The 26,518-nt window shown below is 50.3% G+C and overlaps 1 protein-coding gene across 1 annotated transcript; it reads left to right on the forward strand.

Moving 5' to 3' along the window:
- Window positions 1–21,287: 21,287 nt before the first annotated feature.
- On the forward strand, window positions 21,288–25,209 carry LOC308164487 (RAD50-interacting protein 1-like; the record flags this gene model as incomplete). The annotated part of the gene is made up of 10 exons (XM_080538567.1): window positions 21,288–21,374; window positions 21,749–21,859; window positions 21,981–22,206; window positions 22,494–22,631; window positions 23,293–23,387; window positions 23,546–23,641; window positions 23,787–23,857; window positions 24,211–24,397; window positions 24,632–24,750; window positions 25,002–25,209. Exons 1-10 carry the CDS (start codon window positions 21,303–21,305, stop codon window positions 25,207–25,209), a joined length of 1,323 nt encoding a protein of 440 aa, XP_080394693.1. The 5' UTR covers window positions 21,288–21,302.
- Between the last annotated feature and the right edge of the window lie 1,309 nt (window positions 25,210–26,518).

The following is a 26,518-nucleotide window of genomic DNA, read 5'->3' on the forward strand; positions in this document are numbered from 1 at the left end:
GATGCGTGCTGCTCTTTCACCACTTTGGATGATATCTGTCCGTCGAAGTCCTGGCACCACGATTCATACTGGAGCCACTGTGCCAGATCGGGCAGGGTGGGAACAGTTCTTGGCTCCCGGAAAGTGCATCGGCGGAAGTCCACCCGTTGCTCTGGGGGTAGTTTGCATAGCAGTCTTGCCACATGAGACCCACAGCGGAGTTCCACATCCCCGTCAGGGCCCAATGTCTTTAGAAGGCCGACCAGTGACTGGACATGGAGGGCAAACCGCTCAAAGGCAGCGGTGTCCCCACGGTGAACATCAGGTGAGTCCAGGACACTGGCTATTTTCTTGAGAGCTATTTGGTGGGGCTGGCCAAATTTCTCATTGAGGGCTGACATGGTGTCCGTGTAGGGCGTGGGGGAGTTGAGGAATGAATCTGCTAGCAACTTTGCCTCCTCGAACTTCAGATGGTCTACGAGGATCTGGTACTTGAAAAGTTCGGTCCCATCTATGGGCAGGAGATTTCCCAGAGCTATCTTTAAACGTGCAAACTCACAGGGGTCACGGCTGCTGAAGTTGGGTATGGTTGGGCGTGGGCCCCTGTAGATCCTTTCAACTGTGGCTGCTGGGTCGTAGCGCGGTAGAACAGGGGTCTGATGGCCCTGTCTCTGCATCCATGAGGCTGGTTGTGTAGAGACTGGAGGGTGGCCAGGCGGTCGAGGTGTATAAGTTGCTGCATAGGACGGGGCTCTAGGAGGTATATGCTGTGTATATGCAGGCTGTTGGTAGTTTGGAGGCTGCTGAGGTACATACGCAGCGGCGTAGGGTGTAGCTCGGATGGGTGCAGTCTGGTACGCAGGCTGGTACTGGTACGGGAGCTGCGGCGACGTAGCAGCGTGGTACGTAGACCTCGGGGGTGGAGGCTGTACTGGAGGCTGGAATGGTTGTGGAGGCTGCTGAGGTGGATAGCCCGCCGTGTAGGCCTGATAGAGCTCCCTTCTTAGCTGCTGGGGTTGTAGGTGTACCGGTTGACTGCCGGTCTTCACTGGTGCCGCTTGCCGGCGGCTAGCTGACATGGCTTGGCTCTTCATTAGCTGTAGCTCCACAATCATCGCGTCCAACCGGTCTATCTTCGGTTGAGATGACGGCTCTTCATAGTCCGCTGTATCTGGCCAAGGCGGCGGGGGTTCGGGCCAGTCTTCTTCATCCTCAATGTGGACAGGATGGGTGTGAGAGTAGCTGACGGAGTGTGGCCTAGCTTGCTGAAGGCGGGTTACTGTGTTGGTTAGCCTCCTAATCTCGGCCTGAGCTTCACGGAGTGTAGCCACATCAGCATAAATGGCCTGCTGTGACTGCTGTAGCGTGGCGGTTTCTCTCTGTATTTCCCCGAGTTCGTCTCTCAGGGTGTGTTCGTGGGGTACATGACGGAGTGAAGGTTGTTCTCGAATCTCCTCCCTGGGCTCTCTCTCTGGATACTGTAGGTGGGCTAGCTGGGGTTCCGGACTGTACTTCAGACGCTCTGGATAGTACAGGTCCGCCTCCTGGAGGACAGCATTCCGCCTGTAGTGATCAGTGTAGGGAGAGGGGGTGGAGTAGAGGGTGGTCATCCTGGCCGCTCCCTCCTCGTGAGATGTCCACTCTTCTTCGTACCCATGCCTGTCTCGTTGCCTGTTCTGGTCATAGTTGACGTGGTAGTCGTCCAAACGGGCTGGTCGGCGTGTCTGACGCTTAGGACGTGTTACGCAGTCTTCAAGCCCCATGTTGTCCAGGGGTAAATAGAGCATCCGGCTCGAAGGACCAATGTTAGTGAGGTTATGGTAAAGGACTGTATACGGTGAATAGTTCAATGGGAGTATGCTCCATTCGCCCCCGGGGCGTCGATCAGGACACACATGACAGGAGATTGACTTTTGGTTTAGATTTCTTTAGTGGGTCAATCAGGGTACAGTTCAGGCATGGGTAGGATGCTTGCAAACACTACAAGGGGTGTATGTGTGGTTCTGCAACAAACAGAAAGAGGTATTACAGTACACATGTTGTTACTAATAATACAGTACTGATCTACAATATCAAATGCATTCTACAATACAAAAGTACATGTAACTTAACCATACACATTAAGCTACTTAACAGTACACTTTGCCATACAATCTGAATTATAACACCAACTTAAGACAGTACTCAAATAACAAACTCTGCAGCGTGAACTGCGCCAAACGAACTTCATTGAAGAGCACGCAATAACAGCGGCCATAGAAAGCACATGTCCAAACTAATTGCTAGTGCTAGTATAGAGTGCAGAAAACGGCAGTATCCAAATCAACACAACAAATATGTACAACCTAAATACTGGGTGAAACATTGTACTTACAGTAGTTCAGTGACGCACATTTACACTGTAATGCTGCACAATGTTTCTAACTGATTGGAGTGGTAACACGAGACACTTGTGTGGTACTTCCAACTTCTTCTCCGATCTGAATCAATGCGGCCCAGATTCCCAGAATGCACTGCGCACTTAAGGTGGCAGGTGATATTACGCACCTTAGCTCTTAAGGTGGAAATGATAACCAAATATAACCTAGAACATTGGAACCTTTCTAACATTCTGTATTCTCTGCCAGAACTGGCCAATATCAATCTGTTTCTTTCAATCCCTTCATTCAGTCATATGTGAGAGAGAAACTGAATTGAAGGATTGAAAAGCTGCCATTTATTTCCAATAAATACATTTAAAAAATGGAAATTAAACTATTATTAAGTAGACACTTCAGTTTACGTCATGAATTGACGATATTGAAAGTAATAAATTGACCCTAAATACGGCCAATCCCATGACTAGCTGGAACTGCTCTCTGAAACAACATTGTTTCTCTTCCAGTTGTACCCCGCTCTGTCAGTCCCCGATCCTGCTTAGTAAGGGGGTTCTGACGCAGGGCAAACCTGCAACAATGCACTGATCTTAACTTCTGTTTGCATACTGTACATTCTCTTTGCACAACGTGTACAGAGTCGTGTGTGTGAGAGACGGAGAGATTGAGATGATGATAATGAGGAAACTTTATGAAAAAACAACACATCACACTAGTGTAATAGCATCAAACAAAGCATTTTCTTGTTAATATATACATATTCTACCCTAAATAGTTCACAAAAGAAGTACAACATTCATAGAAAAATAATGGTGTGATTCAGAAAATGGTACAACAGCATTGACCCAGCTAGCAGGGAATGTTCCCACAACATTGGCTAACATTCCCGACAAGTTCTGCTAATGTTTTAAAGAAAATGTTTTCATCTAATGTTCAAAGAGCATTTTAAGGATGTTTACCATTTCAAATAATGTTCCTATAACGTTAAATGTTAACAAAGTAAGAACGTTTTAGGTGAAACATTCTGAGGATGTTTTGGGGACATTGTTTAGGTAACAGATTATAGAATGTTCTTTTATAAAATGTTTCCACAATGTTACATGATAACAAAGAATGGACATTTTCAAAGCAACATTCGGATAATGTTTTCAGGATGTTATTGATGCCTCAGATCACAAAACGTTTTTTCTAGAATGTTCCTGTAATGTGATATGTAAACAAAGGAAGAACGTTTTACCTGCAACATTCCAAGGATGTTTTGGGGACATTGTTTAGGTAACAGATTATAGAATGTTCTTTTATAAAATGTTCCCACAATGTTACATGATAACAAAGGAAGGACATTTTCAAAGCAACATTCGATAATGTTTTCAGGATGTTATTGATGCCTCAGATCACAAAACGTTTTTTCTAGAATGTTCCTGTAATGTGATATGTAAACAAAGGAAGAACGTTTTACCTGCAACATTCCAAGGATGTTTTGGGGACATTGTTTAGGTAACAGATTATAGAATGTGTTATGTTTCTCAATAGGTTCTGTTATGTTTCTCAATAGGTTCTGGGTGTACCCAATAATGTCGGATCTAGGTGCGGTGTAAGTAAAGAATGAGACGGAGATGTAATAAAATAAAGATTCTCTTTACTGAGACGTATGATTCATAGGTACAAACATAAACTCTTAGCCGGAATAACAAAAGGGGAGCAGTAGGGCTCAGCACGTAGGTAATAATAACTCAGGCACTGCGGTCAATAATAAAGTGCACGAAAACTAAAGATTGAGCAAAGGGCTCCAAAGGCGGTACAAGGTTGCAAACCAGCAAACAAAGTCAAAGTTCAAATTACGTTCCGGGTAACGGATACGTGAAGTGGTAATACATACACAGGGTTCTGAACCATTCCATACGGGGTAACACAAGTGATCGACTGACAAGGGAACAAGGAAATGGGACACACCTATATACACTGACAAACACTCACAGGTGACAACAATCATTCGATAATTAGTCCAGGGCTGGAGCACTGTCGCTCTTCGACCAGTAGGGGCGATGGGGAGTCCTCTTCGCTGACCCCCCTTGTAACAAGAATGTTCTTTTATAAAATGTTCCCACAATGTTACACGATAACAAAGGAAGAACATTCCCAGCTAGGAATTTTTTGTTCTAAAAATGTTCAAAGAATGTTACCTAGAATGTTCTCGTAATGTTTTCAGCGGGAAGTTTTCTTTAAGTTCCCAGAATGTTCTAGGATAATGTTCTCTAAAAACATTTTTAAAATGTTGTGTGATAACCTTCTTAAAATGTTAAGTGACAACATTGCTAGAACATTATGCCCTAATGTTCTTGAAAATGTTTTCAGCGGGAAGTTTTCTTTAAGTTCCCAGAATGTTTTAGGATAATGTTCTCAAAAACATTCTACAAATGTTTGGTAATAACCTTCTTAAAATGTGAGTTGACAATATTGCTAGAACATTACACCTTATGTTCTCAAAACATTTTCAGCTTAAGTTTTTTGTTTGTTCCCAGAATGTTTTAGGATAACGTGCTCTAAAAACCATTCTAAAAACGTTTGCTTATAACCTTCTTAAAATGTTTACTGAAAACCCTGTTAAAACATTATGCCCAAACTGTTGTGCCTCCTAATCCGACACGCCCCCGTGAGCCTCGTTCTGGCGCCCCCTCCCGGCCGGATTGAGTGGGCCGGATCTCTGGCTCTGTTTGCAGCAGGTGTGGGCTATTACGTTTCAGCCCAGCTGTCCCAATCACCACCTGGACAGCCGCCTACTTAACCCTGCTACAGACGGAGATCCAACGCTTGGACATAACTTTCTGTATGGACCCCCTCTGACTACTCTCATCTGGATTTCCCTCCCTGGCTCGACCCCTGGACTCCCCTCTGGACTACTCTCTCATGGATCACTCTCCCTGGCCCGAAAAGGATCTCGGACTTTGCTCACTAGGGTAGTATCGCAGCACATAATACAACACCCCTGACCTCATACACGCACACACACATAGTATAATTACACACCCCATAACTATCGCCTGCATCACACCTTATGTTTATTTTTCCACTAGTTAGTGTAGGGCCTATTTCTTTGTTTATCATCCATAATAAATCATTATATATTCTCCTGGCCTCTGTCTCTGTTTCTCTGGGGTTCCACCACATTTGGCTTTTCCAGTTTCAAGGTGTGCATAACAGTATGTCCAAGCCATTATGAGCCAAGGTGGAACTCCAGAGAACAAGGGTGGTTCCCCGGGTATTGGGGTTCTCCCATTAGTCGTAGATTTACGCAGAGAGGTAAATAGCCATGCTACGCAACTTACCAGTCTGCAGGCCGAGCTCCTGAAGGCCTTCCCCACGGTCCAAGGCCAGATAGCCGTACTGGAGAATACCACCCGTGCCACCGTCGGGGCTGTAAATAGTCTCGAGACGAAGATGGACGCCCTGTCCGGGTCTCTCGCCTCCATCCAGCGTTCTCTGGACCTCATCGCCGCTGGCAGCAGACCACCCCCTGACACGAGTTCCATATCTGGGCAGATGACTAATCCCCCGGTCGATCCTGTGAACCCCGTTTCGCTCTATCCTCCTGTCGCTCACTGGGAACCCAGGTTAGTCAGCCCCGCTCCATTCCATGGTGACTTCGATTGTTGTCGGGGTTTTCTGACCCAGTGCGAATTAGTATTTACGCACCAGCCTTCCAAGTACTCCTCCGAAGGGGCCAAGGTAGCGTTTATCATGTCTCTACTCGCTGACAAAGCGCTCAAATGGGCCATAGCCGCTGTCGGGAGCAGTTCAAGATACTCCACGGATTACCCCCTGTTTAAAGCGGAGTTCCGGTTCGTGTTCGACCACCCCCAGGACGGGCAGGATGTAACCGGCCGCTTGTTAGCCATCTCCCAGGGTTCCCGCTCTGTAGCCGAGTACATGGTCGAGTTCCGTACTCTAGCCACGGAGACAGGCTGGAATGACGGAGCCCTCCTCAGCCTTTTCCACAAGGGGTTACATGATTCCATCAAGGACCTGTTGGTGCGTGACGATCCCGGCACCCTTAATGAGCTGATTACCCTGGCCCTTAGGATGGATGCACGCCTCCAGGTACGACGCACCGACCGCGTCCAGCGAGCTGTCACGCGCCCCACTACCTATCGCGCCGGAACGACCCCGCCCCCTTCTCTGCCCATGCTGCCTCCTCTCGTGGCTACTTCCGGGGCTGGGGAGCCCATGGAGATCGGCCGCTCTCGGCTCTCGCGAGAGGAGCGAGAACGGAGGCTTCTTAACAAGCAGTGCCTGTACTGCGGCAAGGAGGGGCACATCATCCGGGCGTGTCCTGTCCGGCCAAAAGACCCAGCTCACCAGTAGGGGGCATACTGGTGAGCAACACCTCTCTCTCTCAGCCCCAGGTCACCCCCAGTCGCCTATTCCCTGCCACTCTCACCTGGGGGAAGGACACCCTGTCTGTCAGCGCCCTCATCGACTCCGGGGCTGATGGTTGTCTAATCGATGAAAACTTAGTCCACCAGGCGGGCATCCCCCTAGTCCTTCTAGACCGCCCCATCATGCCTAGGGCCATTGATGGCCGTTCCCTAGGAACTATCACCCACACCACTGGGCTTATATCTCTTACGATCTCCGGGAATCATACCGAGGAGATCCGGTTCTTTGTCCTTCAGATCCCCACGTCTCCCCTGGTGCTGGGTAGACCCTGGCTCGAGAGACATGAACCTCACATCTCCTGGGCTTCGGGCCAGATCCTAGGCTGGAGAGGTACGTGTTACGCCTCCTGCCTTCGCTCCGCCCTGTCTCCCTCTAGCGACCCCAAGTCTAAGATCACTCCGCCTGACCTCACCGGGGTTCCTCACATCTACCACGACCTAGCCCAGGTGTTCAGCAAGGACGAGGCACTCTCCCTTCCACCCCATCGCCCGTATGACTGTCCTATAGACCTCCTGCCTGGTGCCACCCTTCCTAAAGGTAGACTTTACAGCCTCTCACTCCCTGAAAAGGAGGCGATGCGTAACTACATTACGGAGTCCATCAACTCTGGTATCATCCAGCCCTCCTCCTCTCCCCTCGCGGCTGGATTCTTCTTCGTATCCAAGAAGGACGGTGGGCTCAGACCTTGCATTGATTTTCGGGCTCTGAATGACATTTCTGTAAAGAACCGTTATCCCCTTCCCCTCATTAGCTCCACCTTCGAACCCCTCACCCATGCCAAGGTATTCACCAAGCTGGACCTACGTAACGCCTACCATCTAGTCCGCATCAGGGAGGGGGACGAGTGGAAGACCGGGTTTAACACCCACCTCGGCCATTTTGAATACCGCGTCATGCCTTTTGGTCTATCTAATGCCCCTGCTATTTTCCAGGCCCTGGTCAACGATGTCCTTCGGGACATGTTAAACATTTTTGTTGTTGTGTACCTTGACGACATTCTTATTTTTTCTCGGTCCGTGGAGGAGCACCACCAGCACGTCCGGCTAGTCCTGCAGAGGCTCCTGGAGAACCGCTTATTCGTGAAGGGGGAGAAGTGCGTTTTCCACACCAGCTCGGTCACCTACCTGGGTAATGTGGTGGAGGACGGACAGATGCGGGCGGACCCTGCCAAGGTCAAGGCCGTCGTGGAGTGGCCTCAGCCCACGGACCGGACCCAACTTAGACGCTTCCTGGGGTTCGCGGGATTTGTGAGGCGGTTCATTAAAGGGTTCAGCCAGGTCGCAGCGCCGCTCACTGCGCTTACCTCCACCTCACGGCCCTTCTGCTGGACCGCCGCTGCTGAGACCGCTTTCGGCACACTAAAACACCTGTTCTCCTCCGCGCCAGTGCTGATCCACCCCGACCCCGAGAGACAGTTCATCGTAGAGGTAGATGCTTCGGACACGGGGATCGGGGGGGTCCTCTCTCAACGGTCGGGGGAGGACCAGAAGATACACCCTTGCGCCTACTTCTCTCGGCGCTACGAACCCGCGGCCCAAAATTACGACGTGGGCAACAAGGAGCTGCTGGCGGTTCACGAGGCCCTGAGGGAGTGGAGACACTGGCTGGAGGGAGCCAAACTACCGTTCCTGGTGTGGTCTGACCATAGGAACCTCACTTACCTTGGGTCCGCCAAGAGGCTCAACTCTCGACAAGCCCGCTGGGCTCTTTTTTTTAGTCGTTTCGACTTCACCCTTACCTACCGTCCCGGCTCCAAGAACGTCAAAGCTGATGCTCTCTCCCGCCAGTTCCCCAAGGCGGATTCGGGTGTCGCTGAGGGGGGAGATACCATCCTGTCCCCGTCCCGGGTGGTGGGGTTCGTAACCTGGCCCGTCGAGGCTTTGGTGAGACAGGCTCAGCGGGCCGAACCAGACCCTAGGACCGGACCCCCTAACCGTTTGTTTGTGCCTACAGCTGTCCGAGCCAGGGTGTTGGAGTGGGGCCACTCCAGCTGCTTCGCTTGCCACCCCGGCGAGCGGCGGACGGCGGCATTCATCGGGAGGAGGTTCTGGTGGCCCAATCTCAGGGGGGACACCAGGGAGTTTGTGGCCGCCTGTACGGTGTGCGCCCGTAGTAAGGCCTCCCATCGGCCTCCTGCGGGTCTCCTGCAGCCTCTCCCGGTGCCCAGCCGACCGTGGTCGCACATCGCCGTGGACTTTGTTACTGGGCTCCCTGTCTCCCAGGGGTGCGACACCATTCTCACCATCGTGGATCGGTTCTCCAAGGCGGTCCACTTCGTTCCCCTCCCGAAACTGCCCACAGCGGCCGAGACGGCGGACCTCCTAACTCTCCACGTCGTACGCCTCCACGGGATCCCCTCGGATGTGGTTTCTGACCGGGGCCCCCAGTTCGTCTCCAAGGTCTGGCGGGCCTTCTGCAGAGGCATTGGGGCCACCACCAGTCTCACCTCCGGGTACCACCCTCAGTCCAATGGGCAGGCCGAGCGGGCCAACCAGGCTCTGGAAGCCGCTCTCCGATGTGTCTCCGCCCACAATCCCTCCTCCTGGGCGAAATACCTGCCGTGGGTGGAGTACTCCCTCAACACTATGGAGAGCGCCGCCACTGGTATGTCCCCATTCGAATGTTCCCTGGGTTACCAACCCCCTCTGTTTCCCCAACAGGAGCTGGAGGTGGCGGTCCCAACCACCAGGGCCCATCTCCGCCGGTGTCGCAACGTGTGGAGGACCGCCAGGGCGGCGTTGCTCCGCGCCACCGAGCGCGCCCGGCGGAGCGCGAACCGGCGGAGGGTGCCGGCCCCTGACTACCAGCCAGGTCAGAGGGTTTGGCTGTTGGCCCGGGACCTGCCCCTCCAGACCTCCCAAACCTCCACCCGGAAACTCAACCCCCGGTACGTTGGTCCCTATCCCGTGGACCGTATCGTCAACCCCACGGCGGTACGTTTGACCCTTCCTCCCTCCCTCAAAATACACCCGGTGTTCCATGTCTCCCAGCTTAAACCTGTGGCCGCCAGCCCTTTGTCTTCCCCCAGCCCGGCTCCGCCGCCGCCCCGTGTCCTGGATGATGGGGACCCGGTATGGACGGTAAACAAACTACTGGAGGTCCGCCGCCGGGGTCGCGGGTTTCAATACCTAGTGGACTGGGTTGGCTACGGGCCCGAGGACCGGACTTGGGTGCCTGCGTCCTATCTCGCCGACCCGTCCTTATTGGAGGATTTCTACCGAGCCAACCCCGGGGCCCTGGGTCCGTCGTCCGGTGCCTCCCCTGAGGAAGGGGGTACTGTTGTGCCTCCTAATCCGACACGCCCCCGTGAGCCTCGTTCTGGCGCCCCCTCCCGGCCGGATTGAGTGGGCCGGATCTCTGGCTCTGTTTGCAGCAGGTGTGGGCTATTACGTTTCAGCCCAGCTGTCCCAATCACCACCTGGACAGCCGCCTACTTAACCCTGCTACAGACGGAGATCCAACGCTTGGACATAACTTTCTGTATGGACCCCCTCTGACTACTCTCATCTGGATTTCCCTCCCTGGCTCGACCCCTGGACTCCCCTCTGGACTACTCTCTCATGGATCACTCTCCCTGGCCCGAAAAGGATCTCGGACTTTGCTCACTAGGGTAGTATCGCAGCACATAATACAACACCCCTGACCTCATACACGCACACACACATAGTATAATTACACACCCCATAACTATCGCCTGCATCACACCTTATGTTTATTTTTCCACTAGTTAGTGTAGGGCCTATTTCTTTGTTTATCATCCATAATAAATCATTATATATTCTCCTGGCCTCTGTCTCTGTTTCTCTGGGGTTCCACCACATTTGGCTTTTCCAGTTTCAAGGTGTGCATAACACAAACATTCTTAAAATGTTTTTGGGATGTTATTAAAAATTCAAGTTTCAGACTTGCACCAATAACCGAGGAGGCTGAGGACGTGGCAGACCAATCAAACGACTCTGATTAGATTTCAGACCAATCAAACGACTCTGATTAGATTTCACTAAGCCTGACTGAGATGTTCAGTTCACCTCCGTGATCGGGCACAGGTAGACGGGTTTAGTTGAAGACAGCACAAGGGAACGGGACACTGTGGATTAAACGGTAAGGTTACAATAACTGTTTTTAATTGATTAACGTTACTTTGTATGGATACATTTACTTTCTTGACCACAAACTAACCGTTAATGCGAATAACGTCGAGCGTGTGTGTTGTCAGACAAATAATGCACTCTAGAGCACATCAATACTACCATCTGTTGCTACCAAGAGCCCCAGAGAGACCCTGAGCTCCAGGAGGTTTATGACCCACTTAGGTCATAAATCTGTCCTCGGACAGACTAGTAGTCTATTCCCACGACACAACGAGAGGGACAACTCAGACGGTGGAAACGAACAGAGTGCTGAAGCGAAGACCTCACGAGTGATTATTACGTTTATAGCTGTGTCGGAGGGCAGACATTACACCTTAAATCTGCTACAATTCTCCCTGGTCGTGAAGAAGTTGAGCAGGTCGATCATAACAACTTTATAAACGTGGAGATCGGTGAATGTTACATGAGCGCAGGTAAGGAAACATGAGCGTCTCTGTAATGCAGCTGTTTCATTCACCTGAAATGTCCATGATGCTCTAAGTTACGTCGGAAGTGTTTCAGAAATCTCATTCTTAATTAATTGACGATATCATTTGTCATCATATCATATTGTTTATATTCATATTTTATATAAAAAAAAGTGAAGGTCTTGAAGATACAGATGACAGACATACAAGTTCACACACATGAATATGTATAGTTTTCAGAGACAAAGAACTGGGATTCGTACACGCTCAATTGCATAAGCATCTTGTTTATTTAGTTTATTTATTGGAAGGATCCCCATTAGCTATGCCCATAGGCATGAGCTACTTTTAGTGGGGTCCACATTTAAAACATACATTACAAATAACATTTAACATGTAAAACATACTTAAATTACAAATATAAAACATTAAAATATATCATACATCATACAATTTTACATTTGGCATAATATAAAACACTTATATATCTAATTGGAGTCCACATTTAAAACATACATTACAAGTAACATTTAACATATAAAACATACTTTAAATTACAAATATCAAACATTAAAATATATCATGCATTATACAATTTTACATTTGGCATAGCCTAATATAAAACACTTACATCTCTAGTTACATAAAAATAGAACAAAATTACAACCATGTTAGAGATGACTACACATTTCCATCTAGTGTCACAAGTTTGCTGTACCCAGGTGTTTCCTTATCTGCTTTTTGAACATACGTTTACTTGTCACGTTTATAATTTCTGTTGGTAGTAGGTTCCATGACTTCATGGCTCTGTATCCCACTGTGCGTCTAAGAAAATGTGTATTAGCTTTAGGGAGTGAAAACCTTCCTTCTGTTACTCGTCTAGTGACATAGGTACTGTATGTGAAGCCAAGTTATTATTTAGTTTGTTATACTGATCTGCTGGAGTTTTATACTGTAAAAGGCTCCATGTTGACAAAAGAAGTGCAGCTGTGTAAATGTTGAACAGGCCATGGGACCTTGCTGGAATATAGGGGGGAGGAGATCTGATATGTATTTTGGTCCAAGACCGTTTGGTGATTTGTATGCAATTAGATAAGTATGGAGTACTTTGAATTAAATTCTCTGAGAGACAGGTAGCAATGTAGAGATCTCAGGATTGGTGTAATGTGTTCAAACTTGTGTTTTTGTTAGGACCCCAGCAGAGGCGTTTTGCATGAGCTGGGCAATGGGCAATTCAAAGTGCTTTACAGCGTTAGGGTTAGATACAACAGATTGACATACAGCGTTAGGGTTAGATACAACAGATTGACATACAGCGTTAGGGTTAGATACAACAGACTGCTGTACAAATACAGCAAGAGGAGGATAGTGAAGTCTATTATTATCATCCTAATTATGAAGGGTGAAGAAACACTTCATCATGGTCTGATGTTAATTGAACAATTTCTTTATTGATACAAGGAACATCTTCTCCTGCAGAGAGAATGCAGAATGGTTCCAAATCCTACTTGTCTGAGCTGAGACACATGCCTTTATAGGTTTCCTTAAAAATGATCTCATAGTGTGACGTTTTAATGTATTCATCATACTTCATGGTACATTCATACTTACTATTGTTCTATACAGTTACATGTAAAAGCTAGTTCTTATTATAAAGCATGTCGAATTTACACCAACTGTTGTATGTGTGTCAGTGCATAGCAGGCCGCCACCTGTCGTATGTGTGTCAAGTCAAGTCATTTTTATTTATATAAAAATAGCACATTTACAACGACAAAACAGCCGCCCAAAGTGCTTAAAGAACACCCCTACAGTCAACGTGGTGACAAGGATGACTGACTTGTCATTCCCAATGAATGAATGAATGAATGAATGAATGAATGGTCTTTATTGTCATTGATATAGTACAGGTACCATACAACGAAATTTAGGAGGGGGTGCTAGGAAGGGGGTGCTAGGAAAAAAAATACTAAAAACAAGAAGGGAAAAAGAGCTGGTTTACATAAATAAAGGCTATATATACACTATCCACTATACTATACTATACAAATAAAACACTGTGCTGTACTCTATGCTATGCTATAAATATCCTAACATTTCCTATCTCTGAACCTTATGTACCCGAGGGTTGTCATATTGCACATAGTATTATTGCACATTAATTTAAAGTGTCGCAGTTTGCAGGTTTGAAATGTTCACAGTTGTGTTTCAGTATTGCACTTGATTACAATCTAGTAGCTGCCATCAAATTGTCTAGATTGTCCAGGGCCTAGAACCTAGGTCTTTGCTGTGTTCAGGGCCTGAATGGCCCTGGGGTAGAAGCTGAGCTTCAGTCTGTTTGTCCTTGCGGACATGGTCCTGAACCGCCTGCCCGAGGGCAGCCGAACAAAGTGTTCGTTCCCAGGGTGGGATGGGTCTCTGGAGATCTTGGAGGCCTTCCTGAGGCAGCGTGTGTTGTACAGCTCTTCTGTGCAGATGATCTAAACACGCCTGATCCTGCGTGTCCTCTGTGTAGTTAAGCTGGTTTGAGTCATGGCTGCAAAGGAGAAACACATTTGTAAACGCTTTAAACTCTTATGGCAGTAATGAACCCTACACATCTTATCGTTTATCAAACAATACCCTCAACAATGATTGACTACTTTTAGAATTGATCACAATCACAGTCTAGTCTCTGTCATCAGTTCCATTGTGCTTAATAAAAACACTGCATACTGCTACAGTGTCGACAAGGAGATGCCTCCATTGCTGCAGCTTGAGATCCATCTATATCTAAGCTACTTGAGAAAGAAAAAAAAGCATCTCTAAAATATTGTTCAACTGTAACAGATTGTTTGGACATCAGTGGATGATTTACTGAAAAAAGTTTGAATAACACTTATTTACTTCAGGATGGATCTTATGGTCAGCATGGTAACACTTTGTGACGTTAGAATTATAAGGTTCTATCTCCATTTTTGGTCAAAATTGAGGTTTTTACATAATCTGATCCATTAGGTGTTTATTAATGCCTGTGTGGTGTTATTTTTAAAATGTTGACAATTTAAACATTGAAATTGAAATTGAAATTTTAAAAATAAATGTTGACATTTTCTTTTTGACCTGAAGGTAGTACTACTGAAGTTCTATCAGCATGTTAAATGTGCAACAAGAGGAGAAAAAACACTGGATAAGGTATACACCAACATCAAGCTTGCTTACAAGGCTAGACCGCTAGCTCATCTAGGCATGTCTGACCATGTGTCAATCCTCCTGATCCCAGCCTACACTCCCATGAGGAAAAGTGCTCCCATCACCACTAAGACTGTCAGAACCTGGCCAGCAGGGTCCGCTCCACTGCAGATCTGCCTGAATGACACCTCATGGCAGGAATATGAGCATGAGGACCTGGAACAGTTCACGTCGTCGGTTCTGAACCACATAGTGAACTGCACCAACTCAGCCACCGTGGACAAACGGGTCCGGGTCTACCCCAACACGAAGCCATGGATGACTGGGAAGGTCCAAAAACTGCTCAATGAGAGGGACAACGCCTTCTCAGCGAAGGACACACTGCTGTACAGCACCACCAGGGCTAACCTAAAGCGTGGCATCCGGGAGGCCAAGGCAGACCACAGAGAGAAGATTGAGGAATGCTTCCTGAGCAACGACTCCAGGCGGGTGTGGCAGGGGGTTCAGCACATGACAAACTTCAGAGCCAACAGGCTCACAGCCGCGGAGGACGACCCCCTGCTGGCGGAAAAGCTGAACTCCTTCTACGCCCGGTTCGACGAGGGGCGAATGGAGGTAACCACAACACAAACACCACTCTCTCCAGCTCTCAGCAGCCTCACCCTCACAGAGCATGAAGTGAGACGCGTGCTGAAGGCGGTGGACCCCAGGAAAGCCTCAGGGCCGGATGGCGTCCTGGGACGGGTGCTGAGGGACTGCGCCGACCAGCTGGCCGGGGTTTTCACCAACATCTTCAACCAGTCCCTGTCCCAGGCCACCATCCCACCCTGCCTGAAAACCTCAACTATCATCCCAGTCCCGAAGAAAAGCACGGTGAGCTGCCTAAACGACTACCGCCCGGTGGCACTCACACCAATCATCATGAAGTGCTTCGAGAAACTAGTCCGGGCCCACATAGTCACACGCCTCCCGCCCAACCTGGATCCATACCAGTTCGCCTACAGACCCCACAGGTCCACAGAGGACGCCATCGCGACGACTCTCCACTCCACTCTATCCCACCTGGAGAGGGGAAACAGCTACGCGAGACTGCTCTTTGTGGACTTCAGCTCTGCCTTCAACACCATCCTTCCAGACAGGCTAGTGACCAAACTACTAGACCTGGGACTATCACACTCTATATGTGCATGGATCAAGGACTTCCTGTCTGACCGCCCCCAGAGGGTGCGGGTGGGCTCCCACACCTCCACAGCCCTCAGACTCAGCACTGGGTCCCCCCAGGGCTGCGTGCTAAGCCCCATCCTCTACAACCTCTACACCTACGACTTCACCCCCGTCCACCCCAGCAACTCCATCGTAAAGTTTGCAGACGACACCACCGTGGTGGGCTGCATCTCGGGGGGGGACGAGGCGGCGTACAGGGATGAGGTAGAGCAGCTGAGCAAGCTGTGCAAGGTTAACAACCTTCTGCTGAACCAGTCAAAGACCCAGGAAATCATCGTGGACTTTAGGAGGAAAAAATCTGAGGTCCAGCCCCTGCTCGTCGATGGAGGGAGCGTGGAGAGAGTCTCAACCCTCCGATTCCTGGGGGTGCACATACAGGATGACCTGTCCTGGAAGATCAACACAGTAGCCATCATCAAGAAGGCACAAAAGCGGCTCTACTCCTCCGTGTGTGTGTGTGTGTGTGTGTGTGTGTGTGTGTGTGTGTGTGTCTACCGTGACTCCTCCAGCGGGTGCTGCACGGTGAGCAGGCGGGGGTGGCGCAGGCGGGTCAGCTGCTTTTACATTTACATTTTTGGCATTTAGCAGACGCCTTATTCCAAAGCGACTTACAATCAATACATTTGAATACTAAGCATGTGAATCAGCAGTCCACCATTCGTTGCAGGAAGAGTACTCTAGCTCGGGCCGGGGGCCACTGATAGAAGGAAAAACCTTCTCCCTATTATCGCCTTCTACTAAAACTTTTTTTTTTTTTTTTTTTTTTTACTGGAGAAACTGAGAAACAGTACAAGGGGGGCAATAGAAGTTCTAGGGACACAGTAGAGGGGAAAGCGGGTGTCTTTAGGAGACGTAGAGGTGAGGGTCGGAAGATGTCTCAGGAGGAGCAGTTAAGATGTAACCTGAAGAGATGGGTCTTCAGTCTACGACGGAAGATGGGTAGTGACTCTGCCGTTCTGACAGCCGTGGGGAGCTCATTCCACCAGCGGGGAGCCAGTGTTGTGAAGAGACGTGATCGGGCAGCCCGACTGCTGTGTAGAGGAGGAGGGGCCAGTCGGCCAGCCGAGGTGGAGGAGCGGAGTGAGCGGGCAGGGGTTTGGGGGGTTACCATTTCCTTCAGGTAGGCAGGGGCTGTCCCTTTAGCTGCCTGGTATGCAAGCACCAGGGTCTTGAATCTGATGCGAGCTGCTATCGGGAGCCAGTGCAGGGTGCGAAGGAGAGGGGTGACATGCGAGTATTTGGGGAGGTTGAATACCAGCCGGGCAGCAGCATTCTGGATGAGCTGCAGAGGTCTAATGGCTGAAGCGGGGAGCCCCGCCAGGAGTGCATTGCAGTAATCCAGGCGGGAGATGACCAGTGCCTGGATCAAGAGTTGCGCTGCCTCTCTGGTAAGGAATGGTCGTATCCTTCTGATGTTGTAGAGGAGGAATCTGCAGGAGCGAGCCGTTGCTGCAATGTTCTCCGCACAGGATAGTCGGTTATCCAGGATCACTCCAAGGTTCTTGGCTGTCAGGGAGGGGGTTACAGTAGAGTTCTCCACTGTGATGGAGAAGTCTTGGAGAGGGCAGGCTTTCCCGGGGATGAAGAGGAGCTCAGTCTTGTTAAGATTGATCTTGAGATGGTGGTCAGCCATCCAAGTTGAAATGTCAGCGAGACATGCTGAGATACGGGTTGCCACGTGTACATCAGACAGGGGGGGAAGGACAGGAAGAGTTGAGTGTCGTCTGCGTAGCTGTGGTAGGAGAGCCCATGTGAAGAGATTACCGAGCCAAGAGACTTGGTGTAGAGGGAGAAGAGTAGGGGCCCTAGGACGGAACCCTGGGGAACTCCAGTGGAGAGGGTTCGTGGAGAAGACAGCGATTCTCTCCAGGTCACCTGGTAGGAGCGGCCCGCCAGGTAGGAAGAAAACCAGGAGTGTGCGGTGCCAGAGATGCCCAGGTCTGAGAGGATGGAGAGAAGGATCTGGTGATTGACTGTGTCGAAGGCAGCAGACAGGTCAAGGAGAATGAGAACAGAGGAGAGGGAGGAAGCTTGGGCAGAGTGGAGGGCTTCCGTGACAGCAAGGAGCGCAGTCTCAGTGGAATGCCCAGCCTTGAAGCCGGATTGGTGGGGGTCTAATTGATCCATCTTCCGGAGATAGTCAATCAGTTGTTTAGATGCCGCGCGTTCAAGGGTTTTGGAAGGGAAGGAGAGAAGGGATACCGGTCTGTAATTGTGGACAGATGATGGGTCAAGGGTAGGTTTCTTGAGGAGAGGCTTGACTCTGGCTATTTTGAAGGCCGCTGGGACAGATCCAGTGGATAGGGAGGAGTTGATCAGGGTGGTAAGGTAAGGAAGGATGTCGGCGGAAATGGATTGGAGAAGGGGGGAGGGGATGGGGTCAAGAGGGCATGTGGTTGCCCGCTTTGATGTGATAAGTGTGAGAATCTCATCGGGGGAGAGGGGGGAAAAAGATGACAATCCAGAGATCGAGTGTCGAGGGGGGAGTTTGGAAGGGGTGTTAGCATTGTTAGTGGGAACAGTGTTAGCATTGTTAGTGGGAGGAGGGAGCGGTGGGGGGAGAAAGGTGCTGCTGATGTCGTCCACCTTTTTTTCAAAGTAGGTGACAAAGTCATCGGCGGACAGGGAGGAAGGAGGAGGGGGAGGAGGTGGATTAAGGAGTGAAGAGAAAGTGGAGAACAGTTTTCTAGGATTAGAGGCAGAAGAATGTATTTTTGAATGATAGTAGGATGTTTTAGCAGCTGATGCCGAGGAGGCGTAGTTGGCAAGGAGAGAGTGATAGAGGTTAAGGTCATCAGAAAGGCCAGTTTTTCTCCATTTCCTCTCAGCTGCTCTGAGCTCTAGTCTACAAGCATGTAGCGTTTCAGAGAGCCAGGGAGCTCGAGGAGAGGATCGAGCTGGCTTCAAGGTTAGTGGACAGAGGGTGTCGAAGGATGAGGTGAGAGCGGACAGAAGGGTTGAGGATGCCGCATCAGTGGATAGAAGGGAGAAGGATTCGACAGAGGGTAGGGAGGATAGGACAGAAGAAGAGAGGGCGCTGGGGGACAGGGTACGTAGGTTACGACGAGAGGGTCTTAAGTGGTTAGAGGCTGAGAGGGAAGAGGAAGTTTTGAGGGGAAGGGAGAAGGATATAAAGTGGTGATCAGAAACTGGAAGAGGGGTAACGGTAAGGTTGGAAGTGTGGGAAGATCTGGTGAAGACAAGGTCGAGCTGATTGCCTGCCTTATGAGTCGGAGGAGAGGGGGACAGGGTAAGGCCGAAGGAGAGGAGAAGGTCAAGTACTCCAGATGAGAGAAGCTTCTCAGATTGGAAATTGAAGTCACCTAGTAGTACGAGCGGAGTGCCATCATCAGGGAAAGAGCTGAGAAGGCCATCCATCTCGCCTAGGAAGTCACCGAGTTGGCCTGGGGGGCGATAGATGACGACAATGTGGAGTTTGACCAGGGAAGAGACAAAAGCAGCATGAAATTCAAAGGAGGATGTAGACAAGTGTGCCAGGGGAAGGACAGTGTGTGACCACTTGGGCGAGATGAGGAGTCCTGTGCCTCCCCCTCGACCAGAGGGTCTAGGGGAATGAGAAAAGGAGTAGGCGGCAGAGAGGGCTGCCGGTGTAGCTGTGTTTTCTGGTGTGATCCAGGTCTCAGTGAGAGCAAGGAAATTGAGGGCCATAAGAGATGCATAAGCTGAGATAGCGTCAGCTTTCCGGACCGCCGACTGGCAATTCCAGAGACCGCCTGCGGCGATAAAGTCATGGTCAGTAGAAAGAGGTGGGTAGATGAGATTGGAAGGTTTGCGAGGGGGGATGTAGCATCTAGGTGTCCTCCTGAGTGTCAGAAGAACAGGGATAGGGAGAAAGCACATTGTGGCAAAAGTCTGTAGAGGGGAAGAGGGCTATGGAACCAACAGAACTAGGACTAGCTAAGCGCACTCAGTAGACCGGAGTGACTTGAGAAGACAGCAGCAACACTACAAACAACTGGAAGAGAAGGTACTTAGTACCCTGGCTTCCGGCTTCCTCTCAGGCCTTCCTCGATGGACAACCTGCTGCTGAACAAGTCAAAGACCCAGGACATCATCGTAGACTTCAGGAGGAAAAAGTCCGAGATCCAGCCCCTGCTCATCGACGGAGAGAGCGTGGAGAGAGTCTCAACCCTCCGATTCCTGGGGATGCACATGCGGGATGACCTGACCTGGAAGGACAAGACAAAAGCCACCATCAAGAAGGCACAACAGCGGCTATACATCCTGAGAGTCCTCAGGAAGGAACACAGCAAGCAGGAGATACTGGTGACCTTCTACCGCGGCGCAGTGGAGAGCATCCTCACCTACGGCATCTGCAACTGGTTCTCCAGCTGCACAACCGCGGAGAGAAATGCGCTACAGAGAGTCGTGAGAACAGCCCAGAAGATCACCGGCGCCCCCCTCCCCTCTCTGGAAGAGCTGTACAACACACGCTGTCTCAGGAAGGCCTCCAAGATCTCCAGGGACCCAACCCACCCTGGGTACGAACACTTTACCCGGCTGCCCTCGAAAAGGCGGTTCAGGACCTTGGCCGCAAGGACAAACAGACTGAAAAACAGCTTCTACCACAGGGCCGTCCAGGCCCTGAACACAGCAAAGACCTAGGTTCTGGGCCCTGGACAGTCTGGACGGATTGATGGCAGCTGCTGGACTGAAAAAATCAGGTGTAGTGCTGAGGCACAAATATGTACATTTCAAGCCTGCAAACTGCGACACTTTAAATAAATGTGCAATAACAATTGTGCAATATGACAACCCTAGTCGTCTATCTGTACAGTATAGTATAGTGGATAGTGTACATAGCCTTTATTTATGTAAACCAGCTCCTTCCCTTCTTGTGATTTTTTTAAAAGTGATTTTTTTTCTTTCCTAACACCAGGGGAGCCACCCCTCCTAAATTTCTTTGTTTGGTACCTGTACTGTAGCAATGACAATAAAGACCATTCATTCATTCATTCATTCATTTTTGTTGAAAAGTTGATTTCAGTGTTTACAGAACAGAGCAGTGCTTAAAGAGATGTCAGTTGATTTCATTGTGTTTAAAGGAGTCTGACAGACTTTCATGCTTAAAGAGCAGTCATTTGATTTTGCATTTGTTTCTTTTGTTTTGCACACAATAATTTGTTCGTTCATCTTTATTTATGAATAAATGTCGTTTTGCTAATACAAGTTATCCATGTATCCCTTTTTTATCCATCCTGTGGGACGGGTCGTGACTCGCGAGCTCGGGGAGCACCAAGCAGCATCCCTAGGTGCTCCTCTGAGCACTGGCCCCAAAAAGTTATGTGCACCCCTGATAATAGTGTCTGTGTACAATATGTACATATAGTTTGTTACAGTTCTGTTAGGGAGGACGTTGTTTGTACGAACTCTGACCTATGACCTATGTGATGATGTCACGTGACATTTGACTGAGACAGAAACCGGGTCTGTTTCCTTGACGACCGTCTCTCAGTGATGACCTCTTATCGGAGAAGGAGGCGCCCTCGCGCCTGGGCGAGCCCCTCACTCCGCCCCTCTCGCTGCCCATCCAGATCATGCTCCTCCCGCTCAGCAAGAGGTTCCGCTACCACTTCACTGGCAACCGGCAGACCAACTCTCTGGACAAGGTACACACACACAGACACACACACAACACACACACACCGACACACACACACACACACACACACACACCGACACACACACACAAACACACACACACACACACACCGACACACACACACACACACACACACACACACACACACCGACACACACACACAAACACACACACACACACACACACACACACACGCACACACACACACACACTCACTCACTCAGTCATACAAGGTCAGAAAGGACACTCACACACACTCCTAAATGTTATGTGTGTGTGTGTGTGTGTGTGTGTGTGTGTCTGTCTGTCTGTCTGTCTGTCTGTTCTGACCGTGTGTGTGTGTGTGTGTGTGTGTGTGTGTGTGTGTGTGTGTGTGTGCAGCCAGAGTGGTACCTGACCCAGGTCCTCATGTGGATGGGTAACAGCTCCGCCTTCATGGAGGAGAAGATCCAGCCCATCCTGGACCGGGCTGGCGCCAACGTCAACGCCAAGGTCAGAGGACGGCTCTAGGACAGGTGGTTCTAGAATAGATGGTTCTAGAATAGGTGGTTCTGTTAGAATAGATGGTTCTAGAATCCAGACATCTCATGCAGTTACTCCCCCCCACCACCAGGTGGAGCTGTGCCGCGGCCTGCTCACCCTGGCCACGGAGAAGCTGGCGTCCGACGCCCCGCGGCTGCTCTACGACGACGCCCTCTTCTGCCACCTGGTGGACGAGGTGCTGCAGTTCGAGCGGGAGCTGCGCAGCACGCACGCCTACCCCCCCACCCTGCAGGGGGCGCTGCACATCCTGCTGGACGAGGCCGTGCTGCTGAAGTGGCTCACTGTGGAGAGGAAGAGTGAGTGGAGCGTGTCTGTGTGTGTATGTATGTATGTATGTATGTATGTGTGTGTGTGTGTGTGCTTGCCAGAGGAAGAGACTGTGTGTGTGTGTGTGTGTGTGTGTCTGGTTTACATTTACATTTTTGGCATTTAGCCGACGTCGTAGCAGGAAGAGTAATCTAGCTCAGGCCCGGGGCCATTGGCAGTCGTCGTGCTAAAAGAAGAAAGATATATTTTTGGGGTTGTGTGTGTGTGTGTGTGGTTGTAACTGGGTGTCTGGGTGTCTGTGTGTGTGTGTGTGTAGTGGCGGTGGAGAAGGTGGATGCGATGCTGTCGTCTGAGGGTGCGTGGAGCTCCCAGTACAGAGACATCAGCGACATGGACGAACTGAAGGCTCCTGACTGTGCTGAGACCTTCATGACCCTCCTGCTGGTCATCACTGGTAGGAACACCCACACACACACACACACACACACACACACACACCTACCTGTCTGTCTCTCTCTCTCTCTCTCTCTCTGTTACTGGTCATCACTGGTAGGAACACCCACACACACACACACACACACACACACACACACACACACCTACCTGTCTGTCTCTCTCTCTCTCTCTCTGTTACTGGTCATCACTGGTAGGAACACACACACCTACTTGTCTCTCTCTCTCTCCCTCTCTCCGCCTGTTTCTCTCTCTCTACCTCTCTCTCTCTTTCTTTTCTGACTCTTTTCGGGCACTGCCCTAAACTGGTTTAGATCCTACCTACAGGACAGAAGCTACTACTGTCTCCATTGGCAACTTTGTGTCCGACAAATTAAAATCATGTGAGGTTCCCCAAGGATCAATCCTTGGCCCCCTTCTATTCATGTCTACATGCTTCCATTGGGACACATCATAAAAAAGAACAAAATTGCCTACCACAACTATGCGGATGACACACAAATCTACATAGTTGTATGAAATGTGCTATACAAATAAACTTGCTTTGCCTTTCTCTCTCTGTCCCTCTCTCTACCTCTCTCTCTCTGTCCCTCTCTCTCTGTCCCACTCTCTCTCTCTTTCTACCTCTCTCTCTCCCTACCTGTCTCCCCCCCCCCCTCCAGACAGGTACCGGTCCCTCCCGTCCCCGCGGGCCCAGCTGAGCTTCCTGGCGCTGCAGCGAGAACTGGTGGACGACTTCCGGATCCGTCTGACCCAGGTGACCCTGACCCCTGACCCTAACTCTGACCCTAACCCCTGACCCTAACCCTCTGACCTCTAACCCTAGGTTACTAGACCCTCTATCTAACCGTACTATCCTCTGACCCTCTGACCCCGACCCTAACCCTAACCCTCTGACCTCTGCCCCTCTGACAGGTGATGAAGGAGGAGTCTCGCTGTCCGCTGGGCGCTCGCTACGGCGCCGTGTTGAACGCTGCCAACTACATCAGCACCGTGCTGGGGGACAACGTGGTGAGAACGCTTTATTGGGACACAGCCTCCCTATGCAGGGTTAGGGGTTAAAGGGCCAGACTGCGTGGCCTAAGTGGGTGTGGGTGTAGGTGTGGCTGTGGGTGTGGGTGTGGGTGTGGGTGTGGGTGTGGGTGGGTCGGTCAAGATGTTTTCTGTAGAAGCTCATCCTGTTGGCTACTGCTGCAGTACTTACAGGAGATGGACACGAGTGCGTTTGTACATTTGCTCTGAGAGCGCCGGAGCACACACTGGGTTCAAAGTCATAAACGGGACCAAGTCATTTGTTTGGACAAGAGGCATTCCATGAGCGCTGATCAGATTCCACAGCGAATTTACGAACGCAGGCAATTTCTGTCTGGGAGGGAGGAGGGGGGGGGGGGGGGGGGGGGTACTGGTAGTGGTTAAGGTTATAAATATTAGGTTAGGGTTAGGGTTAGGTTTATTCATTTGATTGATAATGATAATAATAACTTTTATTTGTTATAGCACTTTTCCTGCAAACGTTGTTGATAAGACAATTTTACCTGATGTAAACCCTCTGTATTCCCTCCCCCTCCGCCCCCCCTCAGATGGCTGTCCCTGCCCTCCCAGAGCGACCAGGCCACCATGTCTCTGTCCAGCTCCGCTCCGTGTCCCATGATGCTCTGCCTGAGGGACCACCTGCTCCGCCTGCAGCAGCTGCTGCTCTGCCTGCCGCTCTTCCACTCCGCCTGGCAGGGCCTGGCCGACCGCCTGGACCTCTACCTCTACCAGGACGTAAGACTGTCTGTCTGTCTGTCTGACTGTCTGTCTGTCTGGAGATTACATTTTACATTGACATTGACATTTTTGGCATTTAGCAGACGCCTTATTCCAAAGCGACTTACAATCGATACATTTGATTAAGCAAGTGAGCAAGTGAGATGTCTGTCTGGGAGTGTCAGCGTGATGCACCTTGTGACACACCTCATTAATTGTGTGTGTGTATGTGTGTGTGTGTGTGTGTCTCAGGTGATCCTGTACAACCATTTCAACGAGGGCGGGGCAGCCCAACTGCAGTTTGACATGACCAGGAACCTGTTCCCTCTGTTTGGACACTACTGCAAGAGACCCGAGAACTTCTTCAAACAGTGAGTGTCTTTCTGTCTCTCTCTCTCTATCTCTCTCTCTCTCTCTGTTTCTCTGTCTCTCTTTCTCTCTGTGCCTCTCTCTGTGCCTCTCTCTGTCTGTCTCTTTCTTTCTCTCTGTGCCTCTCTCTGTCTGTCTCTCTCTCTGTCTCTCTCTCTCTCTCTCTCTGTCTCTCTCTCTCTGTGTATCACCATGCCACCCCCCAAGTGTATAGAAGGCCTTATCTCTCTTTCTCTCCCCTCCTCCCCTCCAGTGTGAAGGAGGCCTGCATCCTGCTCTGTCTGAACGTGGGTTCCGCCCTGCTGCTGCGTGACGTGCTGAGGCAGGGGGAGGGGGACACCCCCCAGGGACAGCAGCAGCCCTCCCCCGTGGCGGCCCTCAACGAACTGTGGGTGTTCCGCCTCGCGCCCTGCGACGTCCTCATCCTGCTCAACCTCCGCGCCTCCTGGCCCGGCCAGTGACCGGGGTCAGAGGTCAGGGGTCACAGGGGGTCACAGGGACCAGGAAGAGGAAGGCCCACAGCTCCCTCACACCCGATTGGACCAGACCAGGTAGGACCACCGGACCACAACGACCAATGGGAACAGGCCCTGCTGACTGGACTAGAGACTGTCTGGAGTCAACAAGCTGTTTCTCCCTGGTGGACCGACCCTCCCGTGGCTGTCTGTGTGTTGCCATGGAGATCTGGTACACACACACACACACACACACACACACACACAGGACGAAGTGCTGGATTGAACGGTTCTTCAGAGGAGTGGACTTCTCCTCCCTCCCTCCTTACCTCTCTCCCTCCCTCCCACCTCTCTCCCTCTTTACCTCTCTCCCTCCCTCCCACCTCTCTCCCTCCCTTCTTACCTCTTCCCTCCCACCTCTCTCCCTCCCTTCTTACCTCTTCCCTCCCACCTCTCTCCCTCCCTTCTTACCTCTTTCTTCCCCCCCCCCTCCCTCCCTCCTCCCCCTCCCTCCTTTATCCTCTCCTCCCCCCTTCCCTCCCTCCCGCCCTCCCTCTCAGTACCAGAGCTAGGAGACCGTACCACTGCTGTTTTAAGCGGTGTGATGTGTTTGATAACAGGACATCTGTACCGTGTGTTCATGTGTTAGCTGGCCGTTTTAAGTGTATGTAAACATTTGTTTATGAAATGACAAATACAAATTATTTAAATCTGAAAAGTTTTAATTTCTTTAATTCCTTAAGTGTTCTGAGGATACATTGGATACACACTCACAACTGTCACACACACACTGTTCACACACACACACACACTGTTCGAACAGGCTGTGGTTTGGGGTGGCTGGGATCTTTGATGACACCGTTTGTCGTATATATCCTGGATGGAGGGAAACTCACATCCAGTGATGCGCTCGGCTGTCCGCACCACCCTCTGTAGCGCTCTGCGGTTGAGGGCCGTGCAGCTGCCATGCTAGGCAGTGATGCACCCAGTCAGGATGCTCTCAGTTGTGCCTCTGTCGAAGGCCCGCAGCTGCTGTGCCTTTTTCCCCACCTGTCTGGAATGCACGTCCCAGGTGAAAAGTATTTGGTAGACGGAAGTATTGTTCTTCTCACACAAACATAAGATGCAAGTTCTGTATGGAAGCATATAGTGGACTTAATTCAAATGTTAATACAATTTGAGATTGCAATTGCATGTTCCACTTTTGCATGCATTCTTTCAGTCAATATTCAAATTCAAATTGTTACGGCTGGGCCGTCACACACGCCCTCCCCCGCCCCCACAACCCGAGCACAGCGTGCTCTCCGCCGCAGGT

This window comes from Nansenia antarctica (assembly GCF_963989245.1).
Source record: "Nansenia antarctica genome assembly, chromosome: 8".
In the NCBI taxonomy this organism is placed as follows: domain Eukaryota; kingdom Metazoa; phylum Chordata; class Actinopteri; order Argentiniformes; family Microstomatidae; genus Nansenia; species Nansenia antarctica.